Genomic DNA, 22,818 nt, shown 5'->3' with positions numbered 1-22,818 from the left:
GTCTTCTTATGTCACACGTAATTTTATTTTGTGTTTTGAGATAGGTAGGTAGGTAGGTATATTTTTTCAATTATTTAATTTTTTAACAATATTTATTATTAATTTATTTTTAAAACATATAACAGTTTAATTAATTATCTAAGCTCAGAGTAATTTTTAACATTACTCAAGCAGAAAAGGGTTATAAATTTTTGTACAAATTAATGGGGAAATTATTTTACCTTGTATAGCAATAATCAACAGTATTTTTGAAGCATGGCAATCGCAAAGTACTGTCACTTTTGATAGACACAAGACTGTGTACGTGTTTTCTGAAAAGACAAGGAATACAATAAACAAACATTCAGGACTCGATAAACTTATGATTCCTTTTGAATTCTTTGCTGACAACAAGAATAAACAAAGCTCTGTGATAACCCAAAATCAGGATGAATCCTAACATCCCTAGGCCGAAACTTCCAGCTGCAACTAACAACGTTAATTTACTTTCGAATGTTGCACCTCCATCGGCTCTTCCGAACTTTATCACTACTCCGGCGCCTCAGCAGGCATCTGAAAGCCTAATAAAGGTTATTATTTTCAATAATAAATCGATTTTATACGGTATTAATTCAGCTCTACATCGTTATGAATACATAAGAACGCCTGGATACTTAATTATATTATGTATTCTCTCTTATTCTGATACCTATTAAAATATGGCTACAAACTCTTATATTATGTTTCAGTTGTGTATTTTTTAAATATGAGATTGAAGAACTTTTTTTATGGTCCTATGAAACCCTAGATAAATCAGTAATTGGACATTTACACAAAAACATTCTTAATTTAAGTGACACCATATTATAATATCTCGTTTTAACAATACCGTAGCCAAACAGTTTATACAATTTCATCAAAATATTACCCAATAGATACCTGGGTATATCGAGTATTCAAGAGTGGATTCAAGAATAGGTTTAAACCTATTTGACACAAAAAAATAATATTCTTCAGAACTTGGAAACATACATATTAGTTCAAGACAATTATATACCCATATCTTAAACATTCATAAAAAGAATAACTTATACCCCGTTTTCACATGCATGGATTTACTGCTGACGGTATGTATTATCTCAGCCATAACAAGAAAATGAATGTGTAAACACATATTATTGTGCTAATTGCAAGATTGCATACATGGATCATAAAAGTTCAGAAGCTTCTCAATTTTCACACAATACTTGGAGCTTATAGAGCAAAAGTGGTGAACCTGCCGGAAACAATATAACTACACCGTGCAGAGCGTTTTGACGTCAACCAATTTTCACAACCTATCAAATAGCACAATACAATAACAACAATGCATCTCACTTACACTAATTGAAGAATGAGATTGGCGAGACGTTCAGCACTTTTTCGTGGAAACAGTTATTATCGCGATAGTTTAATTTAGACACTATTGGTGCCAATGAATCCATGCATTTTTACAGGCACTATAATTCTCATATTATTCTAATTTTAAATTATTACAACGTTTTTATTAGCTCGTATTCTTGTTTGTCCGGTGGTTGTTTGTCCAGTACAAATCTTGCAAACGATTTTTAACTAACTTCCCGACTAGCTAGACATTTGAAACTTTTAGAATATATCAGAACACGATGCCAATGCATTGTTTTAATACTTTTAGCCATCTTTAAGCAGGATTGAATTCATTTTCAGTTAATTCTGTTTTGTATGGAAAGTTATTTCATAAAAATCTGTAAAAAGTAAAAGACTATTATTGGTTGCTAAGGGGGTGGTCCTAGCAACTAAATTATTAATATATACGTGCGTTACTATAGAAATGAAAATGACATTTCAGTATTCTATATTTGTTTGTTTTTTATTTACTTCATATCAAGTACAAATTTGAGCATATTGAGCATAATAATTCAACAGAAAATTTAAAAACATATATAAAAAGTTCTTTTTATCTTGTAATTATTTTATACCCTATTATTGCAATTAAACAATATAGAGAATTATTATATTGTATAGAAAAACAGTAATAATTAATAAAAGCTGAAAAATTAAACAATAAGTACATATATATTATATAAACCAATAGAATAATAATTAAAACTCTTGATATACTAAGTTTCACCAAATTTATAAAATACCTCCTCCAATCCCCTGGATACCTCAGTAGTACTTAAAACAGTGGCTGCATTGCCTCTTTAGATTTATATGCTTACTCATTATCTCAGGTACTCAGTTGAACGGCACTTATCTGTTTTATCAGTCAAGCGATGACCGATCTCATCCACCGTCTTTAAAGCAGAATGTCCCCAGGGTCAAAAAGTCTCGAAATCATAGGTGGCAGACTATCGTATTTTTGGCTTTGTTGGACTCGGTTAAAAGAGTTGCTGAACCTGACGATTGAACTGATTTATTCAAGTAAGATTCCTCGAGTGTATCCACTATAGTGGCATCCCAAACCATCGAACTAAAAATACAAATTGCAGATGGTATCGGTTAGTTTTTTTAAATTCAATATGAATCCCTGCCAGCAAATGATAATAGATATTATAAATATTAAATTATGCTATTAAATCTAAATAATTTTTCATCTATTATGGTTTGGTTAGGTAGAGTTTTATCCAATTTAAAAATAAATCATAGGTCAATTGAAACAAATAATTATGACAATTTATGTCAGATCTCCACAGCCTACCTCCACCCTTCATTACTGGCATCTGGTATGGCACTGCACAGTGCAATGTGATTCATAATTTATACTATTTGCTTCATTGGCCATATTTATCTGTAATGAAAATAAATGTTTTATTTTTTGTTTATAGAAAGAATCTTCATCACATGATGGAATCAATATCCAACCATCAATGCCACAAATATTTCCATCGAGCGAATCGAGTGATTTCTTGCCCACGACATTCAGGTAAAAAAATAAAGATGTTTTCTTCCCATTGCCAGTTCCAATGGCAAAATCAACCATGAGGTGTGAAAACATCTTTACATTGCCTCACTGAGTATGCTCCTCATGTTCAGCTTCTGTGCTTATAACACCATTAATAGAATAGCATTCTTGGGATAAAATAAGTAAGTCAGCGTTGATTAATCACAAATCAAATCTGGACCCTCAAGATGTGGACTGGGATACTCGAAAACCGCAACTTTCACACCACTTGTGACACAACAGCCAGACATGGTGTCTAGCCTCTTCAAGTTGTCACCTTTCCAGTCTATACTCCGCACTCCTCTTCCAACCTGGAATTCCAATCACTCGCGCGCCAAACACTCTTCACCCAGATGACTTTGCATGAAGAACTTTCCATGCCCAAATTATTCGTTAAACATGACTAACCCAAAAGAAATGAAAATATAATTAATATTAAATTCTATGGGTTTTTTAGAAGGTTTGTCGATAGCTATTTCGGTTGTAACACCATTATCAAGACTATTCAGATAGGCCGTTTGCCTTTGCTTAAATACTATACGCATAGATAGAGACAGAATACATTTTTTTTATTCGTTCAAACAATATTATGACATTGTATATGTATTATCAATTGTAATATTACTTAAGCCCACTTAAGGTTTTCAAAGTATTAATAATATTGCAATTAATAATAAGTATACAGTCGTAATATTGTTTGAATGAATAAAAAAAATGTATTCTGTCTCTATCTATGCATATAGTATTTAAGCAAAGGCAAATGGCCTATCTGAATAGTCTTGATAATGGTGTTACAGCCAAAATAGCTATCGACAAACCTTCTAAAAAACCTGTAGGATTAATATTAATTATATTTTCATTTCTTTTAAAATGAAATTCTACCAAGTAAATGCTAACTCAATTAATGACTAACCAATTTGTGTTGATTTGGATTATGTTGGGTGGGGATTTCACAACTGTGACATATGTGCCACACACCATATTCAATCTTGGCACCAAATACTACTCTCAGGATCTTTCTTTTAAATGTCAGAAGGTGTTAACATATAATTGTTAGCGGTGACAGTGGAGTACAGATAAGTGAAGTGGTCAGGTTTCTCGAATTAGTAATTCCGAATGGTTATATTATTTCCATGTCTGGAAAAGTCTGCCATCTTTTAAGTATGCCAAAACAAATGCGATTTTAATTTCAATGCATAACATAATTTTAAACCACCATAAGTTACATACCAATATTTATTGCTAAATAACAGAATAGTAAATGAAACCTCTTACAGAATTTCTTTTTTCGATTCAATTAAAACAATTTTAGTTCTAGATTGTATGTATCTAGTAGTTTTTAACTTTGCAATAATTATCTACTCAAAAATATATTTACAAGTATCATTAAAATTGTTATCAATATACATTTGACCTTTATACATAGTAAGTAGTCAATCTCATAAATCTACAATGACTACTTATTACATATAATTTCTTTGTAAATTGACATCTTTCTTTAGTTTATTTTGAATAGAAATAATATCGTCACTGTACAGGCCAATTGTCATCATCATCTTCATCATCAGGGGCGCGACAACCCGGTGTGTGTCTTGGCCTCCTCCAACAGCTCCCTCCACCTGTCCCTATCCAGTGTGGCCGCTTTCAAATTCGGTACCCCCAGAATACGGCAGTCACTAGCAGCTCCATCCAACCAGCGAATCTTTGGCCTGCCTCTTCTACGCCCTGCCCTATTGGATTGCTGGACATCACTCTCTTTGCCAGTTCATTGTCATTCATACGGTGCACATGACCTAGCCATCGCAGTTTCCCAATCTTAGTTGATTGAACTGCGCTGCAATCTTCGTACAGCCCGTAGAGCTCAGCATTATATCTTCTCCTCCAATTGGTGCCGTCCCTGGTCGGTCCATATATACGGCGGAAAATTTTTCTTTCAAAAATGTTCAAGGCTCATTTATTTCGCAGAGTTAGTGTCCAGGTTTCCGATGCGTAGGTGAACACTGGCTTTACAAGTTTGTTGTAGTAATTGTCATAACCCTCACTTTTCACCGAAGTGACATTTTGATGGCAATGGACTTATTGCATACTGTTACACGAAATGACCAAGTATCATAAATCCCAAAAAAACTAATTTTTAAGCCATTTGTAACTTGACAAAGAATATTCCAGCCAAATGCTATAACCCTTTAAATGTAAGCCACTGGTGTGTCAATAAAAGGAAATTATCAATCTGTAATAAAATAATAAATAAATCCATTGTCTACAGTTTTTTTCACTTCCTGAACAATTTGATATTTGAGGGTTACGACAATTGGCTTTTACAGTGACAATATAGAGCAGGGGTAGTCAACCTGATCCCTACCGCCCACTAGTGGGCGTTCCAGCTTTTATTGTGGGCGGTAGGGGTTTTAAAAACATTTTCATTATGTTTTCATGACAATTTAAATTTCAGAAAATATACTATTTGTACCTCTCTCGCATAAGTTTAGTATTTTAGTCAAATATTGAAGAGGCTAATGCAACATGCCAAGAAAAACTGTTAGAAATTAGATGTAATGAAGAAAGTAAACATAAATTCGATAGTGGTAGATATGAATATGAAATGATAAGAAACCTCATGAATATTTCCGAAAGAGGAGACCTTCGTTTGTTCCTCACAAAAATTGAGCCATATATCCAGTATTTAGTTTCGCAACATCAGCCTCAAGGATCTCATTAATAATTTAATTAATTAAATGTAATTTCATGAGACTTTATGCTTCTATGTATGCAAAGTATAAATAAAAAGATAGATTTAATTACAGTAAGTTGTTTTATAAAGATTTATTCTGCCAAACTTAGCAAAAGTCTGACATAAAGTATTTGGTAAGTAATTATTATTATATGCTTTAACTTGCTGTAACTCTGCTTTATAAATTTCATAAAGTAAAGTTACTTCCCTACTTTATAAATCATCATTACTGTGGAACCAGTGGGTGGTTAGAAAATTTTACTACTAACAGAGATACAAAAGTGGGCGGTAGGTATAAAAAGGTTGACTACCCTTGATATAAAGTCTAGAGCAGGGGCGGGAAAACTTTTTGGATGGAGGGCCAAATTCAAGAATTCAAAATGAGCGGCGGGCCGCAAGTAAAATACCATTTTTAGATATACACTATTTATTATCACGAAAAATAAACATTACAAAAAAATTAATGAGAAGAATGAAAGTGTTGTACATTTTTTCAAATTCAGGTGTTAATTTTGTGGTTGATATTTTCAAAACTGCTTGTAAATGGGCATCGGAGATATTTGATCGTAAAGAATTTTTATTGAGGATCATGATCGAAAATGTTTGTTCACATATATAGGTTGATCCAAAAACAACGAACATTTTTCTTGCATAATCTTTAAGTTGTTCGAATTTTTCTGAATTAAGGGCATTGTAAAATTTGGATATATCTTCACGACGATGCAATTCTCTTAAATCAGTGTCACACTGCAGACCAATAATCTCAAGTTGTAGCTCTGTCAGTACACTATCAATATCTATTGAAAATGGATCGCGTACTGTTGCTAAACTTGTCTCAATTTTTCGGAAGTCACCAAATCTTTGTAAAAAATCGTCATTCAGAGCTTTAATAATTTTACCATATTCTTCAAATTTATATTCTGGTATATTCAGCAACTTCATAGTTGGAAAGTGGTCCACGTTCTTATTCGATATTTGTTGAAGGAACAACTTGAGTTTTAATCAATCACATTATTAATGGACGACGCACTCAATACAGTAGCTAGCAAGTAAATTCGCATGTATAGGTAGACATCACGCAATTTCCATTATGCGATATCACGCATCGGGAATTTATAGCAATATGACCTTTATTGTAATGGCGTTAGAGCAGTGTTTCTAATGTCAATGTTCATTTGAGCGAACCCGTTCGAACCAAACCATTTGGCAGACCAACAAAAAGCATCAGGAATTTATAGCAATATCACCTTTATTGTAATGGCGTTAGAACAGATTATGCCATTCGGCAGACCCGACAATAAAGTGAGTGTCATTTTCTTTTCCAGATGATTCGTCCATATCAATGTCATTGGTTTTAATTGAAATCCACTCAAACTGTTCACCATATCGTGGGCATATATTTTTTTTCCTTGCAACGCAGAGTTAAAAGTATTTAAATGTGTCACGATGTTCAACATAGAAAATAGTGGTTACATAGTGTGAGACGAGACGCAAGGAAGACGTACTGAGATAATACATTAACGAAACAACAAATTCTTCAAATTTTAATCTATTGTCAATATTTTTTAAAAAAAATATAAAAAAGTTATTCGTAATCAGAAGTACAATTAATGATGGCGGGCCGCAAAAAAATACCCGGCGAGCCACATGCGGCCCGCGGGCCGCAGTTTGCCCTCCCCTGGTCTAGAGTGTGCCAGCAAGAATATAAAAGCTGCACTGTAGTCATTGTACTAGGTGGAGTACCCAATGGACTAAATGACCGCCTATTAGACTGTGAATGATATGGGTAAATGTTCAACATCCATTCCTCATAAAAAAAATCTTTGTTAATGTGATTTCCACTCTCTGGAGGACTTAGATATGCTCCACTTCAAACGAGCTTGATTAAAAAATACAAAAAATATGCTACATATTAGAAATATTTATCCACTGTAATATTTTAATACCCATAGCCCTGCAATCCCAGCGATCAAAGGCGCCCCAACGGAAGCGACCAGGCTCCCCGGCAGTGGAGACACCTCATCAGATCTGACTACTCCGAGTTCAGTGGACAGTGCTCATCCGTCTCTGCAGTCGGCGCATGAAGCAGAAGAATATCTGGGTGATCCAATGCCGGGCAGCGGGATTCTCACTTGGGTGAAGGGTGCAATGTCTACCGGAGGTTTATTGCACCGGGTCGCTGAGAAGGCCAAGAGCTCTGTTGACTCAATGATAACTACGTTGGATCCGCAAATGAAGGAATATATTTGTAAGATAATATTACTTTTTGGTAAATTAAACTCTTTTTTATTGGAGTTTGTAATTAGTTAGTTTAATGATATTTTTAAATATTTTTCAAGATTCAGGTGGTGATACCGAAATATTAGTGGCTACTGACAAAGAAGACAAGATAGCCCCCATACGTGAAGCATTTCAAACAGTCTTTGGAAAAGCAACTGTTTTGTAAGTAAACATACATTACATTATTTATCTTAGTCATTGATGTTTACCTACAATGTACGAGCACCTTTTTATAGATATTCGATCGTCCAGTTCATTAGTCAGACAACTCTAAAAAAAAAAAAATTTAGATAAATATGCAGTTTTGTGTAAAATTTTACACTCTACCTGGTTCAGTACTCAGATATCTCCAAAATGCCACCAATAAAATGCTAATGCTTATAAACTTCTAAAGAATTAAAAGAAATATTGATATTGTCTAGTTCATTAAAAGAATATTTCTAAATGTCCTCTAACTGTATCTAAAAGTACCTAATCTTTAAACACCTGTTGATAAAATATATGAAATTCAGGCATAAATCAATACTATTTGATTTTTTGGTGACCATTAGAATATTGCTTTTGCTATTATCTCAAAACTAGTTATTTGGAGTTGTCTGACTAATGAACGGGACGATCGAATTGCTGGCGTATCTATCGATGTAATAACACGTATCGAGGAAGGTACAACTATGAACCTCCATCGCATTATATGTGAAAGTAGTCCATCAGGCAAGCCTATGTCACAACAATGGAAAACACCCAAAAGTCTCCACCTGCAAGAGAAAAAGAGGGTCAAACACATGGCCCCACACAAGGGGGAGCTGACAGGGTTCTAGCCTGGGTGCCCGGCTTGGCAAGTCGGCCAGCTGAGTGTTATGAGCAGAAGACTTAAATATTGACTTTTGTTTTGTCCATCCAACTTATTTAGTTAGGCACATTGCACTATCCTGTTGTATCACAATTTACACTGATTTATTTCGTTCTAAGTCATGTTTGTGTTTCCCAATTAAATTTAGTCACGGAATAAAAATTATTAAGTTCTACTCTTAATTAAAATAATTTATTATCTTATCAGATTCTTTATTTTAGGTACTTATTTGGAAATCGTTTTCAGAACAGAAAAACTTTTAATATCCTGATTTCCACTATTGCGAATAAATTTAAATTATCGGTTCCCAACCCATAGGTCGCGTGATTTCTAGGAAGTCATCAGTTACTCTTAAATTTTGATGAACAGTACCGTTTTCATACACTACTAATTTATTCCAAGAACAGTAAAAAAGTCACCTATTTTCTTTCACGTATATTGCTACCTGAAAGCAGCAGTGGGATAAGTCAAAAATACTAGTTTTAAGATAATTTAACTTTAATGTTTGTGTCATACAAATGGAATAATTAACTACATGTTTATTTTGTTTTTTTTCTGCGGTTTATAATAAATGATAATGGTAGGATTTTTTGTATAGGTACCATTATCAACAGTGGGGTATCTCAGTTATCCTACTGTTGCCCTGAAGTTATAGGGCAGTTTTAATAAATGCAACACTGGCATTTTTTTCTTTTAAATGGGGTATTACAGTTATTACAAGGTATTACAACACCCACAATGACCAAGCGGCTTACCCGTCGACTTATAATGTCATGAATCCAAAGTTCCAATCATGGGTCTGGCAAATACACATATTAATTTTCAATTTGTGTTTGGAGTCAGTGTGTGGACCTAATAATAGGTTGAGCAAATGGCTAACATTAGTTTCTCGTAAAAACAAAAATCTATTAAGGCCATGCATTAGTTGAGGCACGGTCTAAAAAGATCGTCGCTAGGCTATGCGCGGATTGCGGGTGGCGGGTGAAAATGACGCCTGTCAAACGAAATATTAATTGTCATATAAATCCAACATACGTCCATTTTATGTTCTGTTTATTGTTCTATTAGTAACAATAATAATATATTCATTGACATGTTTTCTTTTTAAAGTAAATGGGTAACGTTTTTAGTCATCTTTACATGATTTTAGAATTAATTGACCCGTCGCCATCACGCAGCAAAGTGACGTGTTCCCGGGTCAACATTCTCTCAGTGAATGGCAGCGAGTCCAAAATTTCGTCGCGCGTACAGTTGAAAATTATTTGGCGTTTCACTGATGCGTCACCTTAATACAAACCTCCACTCTGTAAAGGCCAAAGAGATTAGACTGTGGAGAGTGAGCATATCGTCATTTTCGTACGAACACGTATGAAGCAATATGAAACAGAAAAAAAAGTCTGTTGGCATTACTGTAAGCTGCTACTTCACTATCGTTTGCTTTTGTGTTGTAAAAAAACATGGCGGATATTGTTATTGCATTTTACAAAGATTTCAGATGTTATTCGGCTAAAAAAGTGTTTTTAATGGAAGAATACAAAGGAGTAACAGCATTTCGGAATAATATATTATGCATATTATTAATTATACATTGATAGTTTTTCCTAAAACATCTGTTACAATAACAATTATGTCAAACGTCAAAATGTTTACTCTCCAATGTCATGTGCCAGGGCCGCACTCGTAATATTATTGTGAACCCAAAATATAAGATTTGTTTTTCAAAGTAAAAAATATTAGTACTTACTAGTTAATGACATTCATTATTTAGATAAATTTATAATAGTTTTCAGAGTTAACTATATTTTGCCCTGCACCAAAGCGGAGGCATTCGTATGCATCCAAAATTTAATTTAGAATATTTGAATAATAAACTTTTAAACTATTTTGTTAATAGCAAGTGTATTTTTAGAGAATTAGATAATCACATGTATGATACTTCGCCATTAACAAACCACGTCACAAATTTAATGAAACTAGTTTCAAAAAAATATTTAGAAATAAGATATCATCATTTAGCAAAAAATGCAGAGAACCAATCAACCATATTACACAATATTTTAATTGATTAATTATACTTAGGAATCAATAGCTTTTCAAAATATTATTTTCTCAACGCTGACTTTCATACATTATATTTCAAATAAAAACATTTTCGTTTTAAATAATCGATTTTTTTGTATGAATCCATATTATATATGCAGGGCTTCTCTGATAATATTATGTTAAATAGATAAAATATTGTAATTAACTATATAACAAATTTTAAACATACCTACCTATATTTTGTGTCTAATAGATTTATATAAACAAGTAATTTTATACACAATATGTCAAAAACGAACCCTAAACGAAGCTTTTAACTGATTTGTGTTTAATTTTTCAAAACATTGTGTTTTTTGTGTTATTAAACATAAAATACTTACTTCCATTTGCAATATTCTTTCTTACCCTAAATCCTAATAAAGTTTTTATTGCGGGAACTTTTTATAATGAAAATTCGTGTATCATAAATTGGTTGTAAGCTTGTGTTGATAAAAAAAAATACTCAGTGGGGCGTTTTTATGTCCGAGTATGGCCCATTTGCAGCAAAGTGTACCTAATTTCAGAGAAATAGAACTTTCTCTCACAAAACGAGTACACACTGACATTTGTGTGCTACCTCTGTGGGAGGAGTCCAATCTCTTTGGTAAAGGCCCATAATATGCTCCTATTAGGATCGGACATGGTCAAAAGAAAAAAATTGAAGTTTTTAAAAAATCTCAGTTGTATATTATGTAGGTATAGCTTTAAGCAATCGATTAGCATACTTATCTCAAAATCGTCTTTTTTCACTTTATCTCACGTTCAGGTAGCGATGTTAACATTGAAATGTATATAGCTGTACTGTGAATTCTTCCATGTATATTATAGTCACTAGGGTTCCGCGGAATACCAGTTAACATCACACTGCCCTTAGCTAATGGTAGGGGGGCCGCCAAAGATCCTAGTCAGGGGGCCCGTTTCAGGATGTTGGTGCTGTGGTCAGACCTAAACTTAATCCGTTGAATTGTGTGGAACAGATACAATATCAGTGGAAAACGTGGATAGAGCCAAAATAGAAACAGTTAAAACCCACATTGGGTTATAGTTTTAATAATAAGTATGTATTGAACTACTAAATGTATGCATTATCACTGAAAATATTCATTGATCTAAGTCAGACAAAAAAATGGTTATTTTCAAGCGAGTAATACAATTGACTGTCATGGTCCATTCATAACTCCACCACGCACAATGAATTTTCTGTTTCATTATTTACATACATGTTATTTGAATACACTAATTTGAATACTATTTTCAGAGGGTTCGCATCACAGGCTACAAAGGTGGCGGCCCAACCGGTTGGCTTTGCGTCAGCCCTGACTGCAGCCAAAGAGAGAATAAGTAACCTCCGTGCCACCAATCCTAAAATTGGAAACAATGTCCCGATTGTTGGTATAGAAAATTTTGTCGTCGAGGTCACCAGTGAAAGGTGAGGGTCATTCAAAGTAGTTACTTCACCGACGAATAAAAATTATTTTAGTTATTTGTGAAATTTTTCCCTATTCGTACATTTAAAAGCAGATATTTACTATTCGTGCAGAGGGCACCAGTAGCGAGGGGTGGAGGTAGGCTGTTAAGATTCAACATAAATACTGCACACTAAACTTTGTCAGTCATACTTATTTGTTTTCATTGAACTAAGAATACAATTTGCAGATGGTACTGGTTAGTTTTTAAAATTTAATTAAACCCTGCCTAACCATACCATAATAGTTAAGGTATACTATTGGTGATCCGACAAAAATTGTGCACACTTTTTTGGTCATACTTATTTATTTTCGTTGTATTTAGAATACTTATTACAGGTGGTATTGGTTAGTTTTTTAAAATTCATTAAGCCCTGCTTATTCATTCATAATCATTAAAATAATTCATAATTAATAATTCATAATCGATAAAAACTATTGTTCTATCTATGAAATATCTAAAATTATGTATTGTTTAATGGCATAATTTTAGATATTTCATAGATGAAACAAATAGTTTTTTACTATTATGGCTCGGATTCTTTTTTTCTTTTGACCATGTCCGATCCTAATAAGATATAATATAGGCCTCCACAGCGTGGAGATTTGTATTAACAAATTTTGTTTTACAAGAAATGAATGTCAGCCACTTGCTCAACCTATTAAGTCCATAACTCTGACTCATACACAAATTGAAAAACAACATGTGTACTTGTCAGACCCAGGATTCGAACCTGGGACGACCCACGATGGTTAGGCCGCGCGGCCATCGTAGGAATTTAATTGAATTTTAAAAACTAACAAACACTATGTACACATTGTAGTCTTCGTTCAATGAAAATAAATATGTTTGACTGACAATGTTTAGTGTGCACTATTTATGTCGGATCTTAACAGCTTACCACCTCCCTTCATCACTGGAAGGCAGAATATCTCATCAAACGAAAACAGAATTGAAATATTTTGGGGACAATTGAATGTAAAATAAGACGTGTTCGGGAATGAGAAGGGAGTGTATGGAGATAACGCTGTAAGGGCTTGGATGTTATGAGGAGAGAGTTTATTTATCGATACAACAATAAATAAATACAATGTTAAAGATGATAGAGAAATGCTATAATCGCAGGTACGGATATACTGATGAGATTTACTATACTAATTAACTGACTGATGATGTACTGAGATGTTAATATAACCGAGAGACTGGACTCGAGTGACCAGACTCGTAATTAAACAAACCATAATAGACTACTGATCTATTTATGATTGAGGAAATTCTGACAATCGCTTCTGCTCCATTGTTTTGTTTTGACAACAAAACATACATAATGTTAAGGTGTTACCCTTGTAATGCTGAGTGGTATGATTGCTACACGTGTAAATTTGCTATTTTTTCTATTTGCTAACGAATGTAGGAAAGAAATCGTTAGTTATTCGCCCAACTTATAGGCTCCTTGCACTACAGCAAACACATATTGAAAAACTATATTCACTACTCCACCATGAGTGCAATGGAGTTACACAAACATTAACACATCAACAATAATTGATTATATATCCATAAAATAGTAATATGTATTAATATTTTGTTACGACTTTATCTTGTCATTAAATGCTGGCAACACTTTCAAGCCTGACCCATTTTTTTTCAATAACAACAAGAAAGTATTAACAGCAAATCGTCACCGTTCAGGCAAAAGTCACCAACCCTGAAAATGGCAGTTTTGAGTTGAGTATGTCACCCGAAGCGTAAAATTATGTTCTTTAAGATGCAAAACTCACCACGGTACATTAGTTAGTAAAATTTTGCTTAAATCCGAATTATTTGTTTTTCACTAAATGACTTTCGATAAAATCTTAACAAGCAAAAGTCATTATAGCTGAATAGACATTATTGACTATATAAAAAAAAAAATCCTTCATTATAAATATACAAGCAAAAGTTAGTGACTTATGGATGGTGAGTTTTACTGATCCTTCTTTTGGCTAACATTGTTCAGATTATTAACAAGCAAAAGGCACCAAACCATAATTGAGCTACCTTGCCTCCTTCAAAACCTTCCAGATGTTTTAATTAGCATCAAAAAGTAAAATTACGTTAAAGAAATTATTAAGAAGACATGAGAAAATAATTTAATGTAGATAAAACCTTAAAAACATTAAAATCTGATTTTTCCTGCATTTTCAAACTTTCAAATTGCGATATCTCAAAACTATGTTTTTAGGGTTGGTGACTTTTGCCTGAACGGTGACGAAATAGTTTGTTTATTCAAATAAATAGAGTTTTTTACATATATTAATAATATATTACTAAAAGGTCAAAATTGTTGTACAAATGGATCCATTGGGGTCAAAATGGTAATTTTTTCTTTAAACATATTTAAATTTATTCAAATTACTTGTTATTCAATGAAGATATTTAATATATATATATATATATTTACATGGTCATGTCTTTTAATTTATTTTCTTTCTCTTTGCCATTTTTAGAAATCCAGTCTTTTGAAAATAAATCAAAATGAATCTTTTTTTTTGTGTCCAAACTATTAAAAAAATAGACTGTTTTGAATGTAAAAAAATCGGTGTGTGTACTTATGTACGCGTGTTAGAAGTTATACTTCTTTGGTGTAACAAAACAAAAACAAAACTTGTGATAACCTATAATCTTCGACTAGCTCTTAATTATCTTGTTAAATTATACACTCAAGAAAAAGAACCGCTTATTGGAACGCCGTTGGCTTATTTCTATACACTTTAACTTATATTACTAAATTATATAATTATGTATTGTTGTGTGTATTTTTAAAGTAACAACTGCCACTATGACATTTAATAGTTTGTTTACGTAATAAATTGCAAATGGCCGTCAATAATAAATTCGCTGCCTAGCAACGGAACAATTCTAAACTATAATATTGTACTGTATAATCGTCACGATTGCAGTATCATACTGTGGCGTAAAGATAGTGCATTCGGCTGATAACCGAACAATCGGTGGTTCGAATCCAATCGAGTGCGTTTTTTTTTTCGTTTGAAAAATTAAATTATGTGTTACATGTCACACGCCAAAAATACACTCTGATCTGATTTTCCAAACACGCCTAAAGAAGTATAACTTCAAAAATTAATACCATCTACGTAGAGAACTGTGAAATTTTCATTTGTATGCAAACTGATACACATCAATAGTTATATTTCGTGGGTATTCTGCGAATAAGCATTAAGTCAAAAATACTAGTTTTGAGATAATCGAGTTTGAAAGTTTGGACGCTCTTAACTTTTTTTATATATATAAAAGGCAAATTCCTTTCTGCGATATTGCTTTGAGTATGACTTAGTGCAGTTTCGCACGCAGAATTTTGTGAATATAGCCTGAGAATGAGAGAAGCAAATGCACTAAGTCCATTTAGTGCTTTTTCTCTGAACAGATGTATGTCTTTTTGACTTATAACATAAATTATCTTCGCCAGTTTTATAGATATGACTGTGTGCGTTTTTATAGACTATAGAGCGTACTCTTAATAAGACTACCTCATCATTAAGTCAAAACAGCAAAATTTTGACTTAGTGCTTTTTCGCAGAATACCATGTTGTTCAATTTTATTTCTGTAACCAAAATTCCATCATTTTTTTTAGTCTGGTGTGGATATTTTTCGCCTGATGAAGAGATTTCCTAAATAATGTCAGCCACGTGCCCGACCTATTAAGTCCATGCCCTGTGTCCGACGACACATTGAATAACATGTAAGTGGACATGCTCGTTTTTGTCAGTAGTTTACTATAGGTGCCCAAAGATACCGAAAGGCAGAACTCGGGTTAAAAACTATTCACATTGGATAGTACAAAACTCACATCTATTAGAATTTAACTTCTGTGACTCAGTCAATCAGTAGCGAAATATGGAGGTAGGCTGTTTGTTGACTATTATCTATTATGGCTTGGTTTTCGCAGGGTTTAATTGAATTTTAAAAACTAACCATCACCATCTGTAAATTGTAGTCTTCGATCAATGAAAACATATACGTATGACTTCAAAGTTTAATGTGCACTATTTATGGCGGATCTTAACAGCCTACATCCACACTTCGTTACTGATTGACTGAGTCACGGAAGTTATATTCTAATAGATGTGAGCTTTGTACTATCCAATGTGAATCGTTTTTAACCCAGGTTTCTCCTTTCGGTATCTTTGGACGCCTATTATAGTAAACAACTGACAAAAATGCCCACAATGAACATGCATGTCCACCTATAAAAGTTGTGGGTCTTGGATTCCAATTTCGGGTCTGGCTAATTCACATATTCAATGTGCCATTGGACGCAGAGCATGTACTTAATAGGTTGGGCACGTGGCTGACATCCATTAAGAAATTTCTTCGTGGGGCGAAAAATATCCACACCAGATTGTAGAACATAATAAAATTGAAAAAAAAATACTTTTGATGCTTACCAGTTTGCACACAAATGAAAATTCCATAGATGTACGTAGATGGTATTAAAAGACAAATTTTCTTTAATTAGTAATTATTGTTGCCCTATGGTGGCTTAGTTGCAGAGTGCCCGTTTCTTAAAATATGTATAAACCCGTATCCGGAAACTTGTACGTATGCAGTTCGCCTTATCACACTTAACCGTGAAATATTGTGTAGGAAATATATGACCATAATATTAAAGACCTCTTTGGGTCGTATAGTACTGACATAAAATTCATGTCTAAATAAGACACGGTTCTTGTCGGTTTACAGGAAGCCGGCAGCGAATAAATTAGTAAAATAGCCGATGTACTGGATTATTTCTTAGGTTATGTTAGGTAAGGTTAGGTTTTCATTCTTGAATTCATGAATTTTGCCAAAATCAGCTATAAAAATTGAATTAATATTCATGTTGAATCTAATAAAATTGGAGACCGTATAGTATTAAGGTCATCTCTTTCCGATAACAAAGCTCACGGTAAAATGTTTTACGTACAAAATACATGTAACTGTATAAACCCGCATACATCCTATGTAAAAAATTATGTTTTTTCTTTCATTTTTTGATGGATTGGTCGATTGGCTAACCTTCCTCATAAAAAACATTTGTTAAGATCGCTACCACTTTTTTGGAAGTTCGTACGCATTATTATAACCCAACACCGATTTTACGGCATTTTCACAATTTCATTATTTAATAATATCATTATATCTTTCCACTGAAAAATATTAGTAAAGCAAATTATTGTGTAATAATATTATTGTAGATGGTTCGATTTGGGCGTACTAGTCCTCACTGATCCAATTACCGGAGTCACTCTTGAAACGTATACTCAGATGACACCAATCCCCATGACCATAATCGCCGCCGCAAAAGGAGACACGCCCTTAGACTATGAGCACAAGGAAACCGGATTTAGCACCACCATCGGATCATATATGGCCGCAAACTTACAGGTATTGCATCTCATACACTTATTCCTTAGCAAAAACGAATTGTGGTAATGAATTATTTTAATTCAATCTTTTTTTCATTTTTCTATTCCAGACTCATCACTCCAACTGGCACGAATCGGCGACTGGTGTTACCAGGAGAGAAATGATCCTACTTGCAGCTAAATCTCTTGCGACAATGTATAAAAAAGCTATTACGGCAATACCGACTTGAGTCTCTATCAGAATAATATAATATACATCTATCATATAATGTGTCCAATTAAATTGTAATGAGATTAAAATACCTTTAGATTATATCTATACTTGAAAGCCAATATATTATATATTGTCATTGCGCTTTCAAAATCGACTATGTGTATTTTTCAAAACTAGGAGAGCTAGAGAGGCTAAAAACAATGCCAATTACAATGCCTGTCGCCTACATCATCGAAATATTTTTTAAACCATTTCCAGAATACACTTTATCATAATCATTATATTGTTTCCTTGGTATAGAAGGAAATATTACAAAAATTTTGTTGCAAAAAACCTGTTTTGTGAAATTTATGCACATAGCCGATTTTAAATGCGCAACGACGATATGTTAAAATAAAACACATTGGGGAAACCGTAATTTTAAAAAATTTCAACCAGTTGATTTGAGTTCTTCAGTCTTGGGAATAGATTCAAAAGGTGAACTGTCTCTGAAAGATGTGATACTTTAGATACAAAATCCAAACATATCTCATTTTCTGCGAAATCATACATACGATACACTGGCTCTGAGGTATAGATATATAAATATACCCTTTATCATAATAATTATAAACTGTAGTTATTATAATATCTTGAGAATGAGTTTAATATCCTTTGTGAAACCCTTTTGTATCATTATGAATTATAAATAGCAAAAGCCAATTATTAATTCACATTTTGAATTTTTTGGCACAAAATTCCATCTGTAATTCGAAATTTGTAATTCTAAAATTGTTATTATTACAAGGCTACTACAATTTCCATACACAAATAATTTTATCTATATTCAGTGATTCTCAAACAATCCGCAAGCTCATGCCGGGGTCCACAATGAGATCATACAAAAAAAGCATGATTTGCCACTACATAATTTGTAATTGAGTAATGAAATTTAAATGAAGTTTTTCACGTGGCCTATTACTAAAACAATTAAACATTTTAAAAGTTTTACATGCTCACAATATAATATCTATGTGGTGGACATTATTGAACAATTATTATATTTAAGAAAAAACATTTTTATTTCAAAGTATATACACAATGTTTGTTTCTAGCGGGACATGAAAATATCCCTGTCGAAACTAACATCCCAGCTAAGGTAAGGAGTCCCTGAGATTTTACAAAACATTGCAAGGATTCCTCTAACCAAAAAATGTTAAAAGCACTGGTCTGATGGTATATATCCGTGAATATGTTGATAAGTCTAAAAACATCAATTCCCAGAGCAGCTATTTAAACGTTTGGCTTTCTGTGGTAAATCAGATTATATGTTTTTGAATTTTTTTTAAATTTTAGTAAAAAAATGTTTGTAAATTCTCAACAAACTAAACTTTTAAAAAATTCTGATTAACCACAGAAAACCAACCTTACAAATAGCACCTACCCTGAGAATTGATGTTTTAGATACACGGATATTCCCTAATAATATAACATGTTTAATTTATTATTATGTACTGATTTTTATATTTATATATGTATTCGTTTTGAATCCCCTTTCCATTACATTATCCTGTAGTTGCTGACGAATCTCAAATGGTAGTACATAATAAAGTGTCATCTTATCTTTTGGGGCTTCTTATATTCTAAAGACAATGTTTTAACTTTGATTTTAAATAATTCATTGATGAAAATAGTGGTTCAGTCATGTTTACCGAAAGATGGTCAAAATAGCAGTTTACTAATTTCTTTTATTGAATTCAACGTATCTTAGTAGTAGTACGTAGTTCAGTTCACATTCTGTACTGAATGTATCGAACTCGGTAAAAAATGGTGCACATGTATAGGTTTGTCATCCCTGACATAGCTTTTGAACCATCATGTCTTGCTATTTATACTACATAGTAAATGTTCATATGGAATTGAATGGAATCATCTTGATTGACAATAAAATGAAATCTCGAATGCCAATGATAAGAGTACAGAGTAGAATTGTAATAATATTATGTATAATGAATTTGTAAAAACTTTGGGTGCATATGGGTTATATTAACTGTATTATAAATTACCTAACTAAAATTTTGAAAAGATGCAACAATGCATAGACATCATTCATATTTAAAATAATCTTGCGCAATCAACTTTTATTGTTTTCCTTGGTAAATAAATGATTTCAAACTCGATGTTTATCCGAGGTTTTTTTAATTTCATTTACAGATTTTTAATTTTATATTGTGTTCATTTGATTTTTTTGTAGAAAAAATAGGTACAATAAGTTAGTCTTATGTGGGTGAGATTCATTTCTCATATTATTAATTTCACATTTTGTTTTGTATTGATTTGGAGTGTAAATGTAAATAGATATTATTGTAATAAAGTGAGTTTTATAAATATATTTGTGGTTTTGTTCGCCATCTCATTTATTGAAGTTTATTCTTTAATGAGCACCATAAACCTGGTGCAGACCAAGAACATTTGTATATTTACTATGTTCTTCCGTCCACATCAGCTCAACTATTCTTAACAGTTAGCACTTTACTACGTTTCTGTTATTTTCATTGGTCCAAATTAACATGGAAGGCATTCCATACACAAGGCGGTATCTAGGGGCTATTAAAAGGTAGCACTTTTTGACAGTTCTGACAGTTAACTTATTGTAATAATTAACTGCCTGAATAGATAAAGTGATAAATCGATGGCTTAGAGTTAAAATATTGTATCTCCATAAATCATAATATTGAGAAAACTGCAATTGAAAGTTGGAAAATTAGATTTTGTGATATAAAAATAGGTATATATCTTTGAAATGGTAGGTTTAGAAGATGCAATATTTTAACACATAAAAATATAGGCTATATTTGGAACATTTCAGAACCTAACTCATTTTCGACCAAAACTGGAGATACAATATTTTAGCTCTAACCCATCAAAATGTAATATATTTATCACATGTAGCTCTTTTTGGATGTTAAGTGATATATTAGAATAGCCTCGCAGCAATCACAAACAAAACAATCAATTTTCAAACAGTTTGTAAACAATATTCACAAAACCTAACTAAACTCGGCATAAACCTGAACCTTTGCAACACAATGAGTTTTTTGATAATATCCTCAATATTTTTCTAAATTAAACTTACTTATAATCCTTTTCACAGCATTGTCATATTGACATTCCGATTAAACTGATAAATTAATACCTACCTACTAAAACGTGTTATTTAAAGATTGTATTCTGACAGTGCTGCTTTACGGTAACGAGTCATGGCACCTTAAGAAGGCTCAGAGTGACTATACTGAGCTTTGAGAATAGATATTTGCAGCAGATACTGGGTGTGCAGTGGCATAACTTTACAAGTAAGTAGGATATAAAAGAGCGAACCAAGTAGCCCTTCATCGTGAAGGGATGACGTTGGACTTAGCTGGCCACGTACTTCAGATCCGTCAAAAGGATTTCAACCTGGCTTGCTTGTTCTTGAATTCAACCGGATTCTAGCGTCCTAGAATGCCATTAAAAACCATCCACAGAATGTATACGGCAGTGCTATGGTATGCTGATTTGACCTGAGAAAATTCAAAGAAACTGGCAAGCAACAGAGATTCTTGGAAGTGCCTATGTTCCCCAACTAAGGTGCGAATTATGCAAAGAAGCTAGATAGATACTGAAAAATTTGCGCCAATATAGTTTATGATTGTGCGGATACTGCGTGTATACGCAGTGGATTAATATCGAAATTAAGGGGCCGCTGAAGAGCCCGACATTCAAATATAATTCAGTATAAAAAGGACCTCGGCGTCGTAACTACGTTAATTTAAATCGATCTTTTCGCAAAAATCACTAATCATCAGAGATTTTATTTCAAGAAATATTATTATTATTACTGATATTGTCTGCCACGGAGCATTATTATTATTTTATGAACACCTGCGAGATGAAGCCGATCAGAAAACAGGGCTGTCAAAATAATATTAAGCATTAATATTTTTAAAATGTTAATTTCATCATAGTTTTTAATCAAACCTGTGCAAGTACGTACTGATAACTTGGGTGGATTTTGTAGCAAACATACTATTGATATATATACGGGTATATTAGTATTATAACCCAATTCAAATTGAACATAGGTTGATACTCAAATACTATTATAGTATGTTTATGATTTCGAGAAAATAATACGATGGTATAATTAATCCATATCAATTATTTGAAAACATTACATTCGCACTTTGCAAAGATAACATCAAAATGTGTATATACTTATCTAAATGACGAATGACATGCATGAGTGAGCACGGCTGAAAGCTTGGAAATGTGTTTTTTTCTATTTCAAAATCTTTTAATTGTGTATTATTTTATAACAAATTCAATGCCAACTTCATATAACTAATAAAAAATACTGTTTGTTTCTACGAATAAAAAAAGACAGGAAGGAAGATGTGTACAAATCACGGCAATCAGAAAGGCCGGCAAATATGGCCGACAATGCGTGATACACAAACATAAAATACACAAAATTACAAACACATTCGAAGTTTGCCGCACACGTACAGACCACGTGATATTTGTTTACGCAAAATCGTCGCTTTTCAAAATGGCGAATTTGATTGCCAGATTTTACTGCGATGAATCAGTATGTTCCTTCTTGTCTTTTTTTATTCGTAGGTTTGTTTACTATGTACACCGAGAAATTTCCATTTATAAAATCGGAAACGAATTTTAAAGAAGAGTTTTGGAATAGGTATAATGCAACCAAAACTGGAAAAAATTCTATCATGGGTGTTGACTTCCTGAATTAGTTAACCCCAGGTCCATGCCACTACGTGAACCACAGTGGATATTAAGCCATTTCCACACTGGCAACCTCATTA

At 32.9% G+C, this 22,818-nt stretch overlaps 1 protein-coding gene across 2 annotated transcripts; it reads left to right on the top strand.

The window, feature by feature from the left end:
• Nucleotides 1-271: 271 nt before the first annotated feature.
• LOC147074402 (protein PRRC1-like) lies at nt 272-19,161 on the top strand. 2 transcript variants are annotated; one of them, XM_085943666.1, is made up of 7 exons: nt 272-569; nt 2,826-2,923; nt 7,625-7,920; nt 8,012-8,114; nt 12,143-12,313; nt 17,590-17,779; nt 17,871-19,161. In XM_085943666.1, the coding sequence occupies exons 1-7, from the start codon at nt 429-431 to the stop codon at nt 17,988-17,990; spliced, it is 1,119 nt and encodes a 372-aa protein (XP_085799792.1). In that variant the 5' UTR covers nt 272-428; the 3' UTR covers nt 17,991-19,161. The 2 variants fall into 2 exon arrangements, with proteins under 2 accessions (XP_085799792.1, XP_085799793.1); XM_085943667.1 differs by having other exon boundaries at nt 8,018-8,114; nt 17,871-18,965.
• The last annotated feature ends 3,657 nt before the right edge of the window (nt 19,162-22,818 follow it).

The sequence above is a fragment of the Rhyacophila brunnea genome, unplaced genomic scaffold (assembly GCF_057557595.1).
Source record: "Rhyacophila brunnea isolate RB1 unplaced genomic scaffold, BYU_Rbru_1.0 scaffold_16, whole genome shotgun sequence".
Lineage (NCBI taxonomy): Eukaryota > Metazoa > Arthropoda > Insecta > Trichoptera > Rhyacophilidae > Rhyacophila > Rhyacophila brunnea.
The sequence above is the reverse complement of the archived record's forward strand: the minus strand, read 5'-3'. Positions and strand labels throughout refer to the sequence as shown.

What these genes read in the sequence shown, in the direction of transcription:
- LOC147074402 (XM_085943666.1), top strand. Translation starts at nt 429, where the DNA reads ATGAATCCTAACATCCCTAGGCCGAAACTTCCAGCTGCAACTAACAAC. An exon ending in GCAAATGAAGGAATATATTT is followed by an intron (nt 7,921 to 8,011) that starts GTAAGATAATAT and finishes ATATTTTTCAAG; the next exon opens with ATTCAGGTGGTGATACCGAA. An exon ending in GTCGAGGTCACCAGTGAAAG is followed by an intron (nt 12,314 to 17,589) that starts GTGAGGGTCATT and finishes ATATTATTGTAG; the next exon opens with ATGGTTCGATTTGGGCGTAC.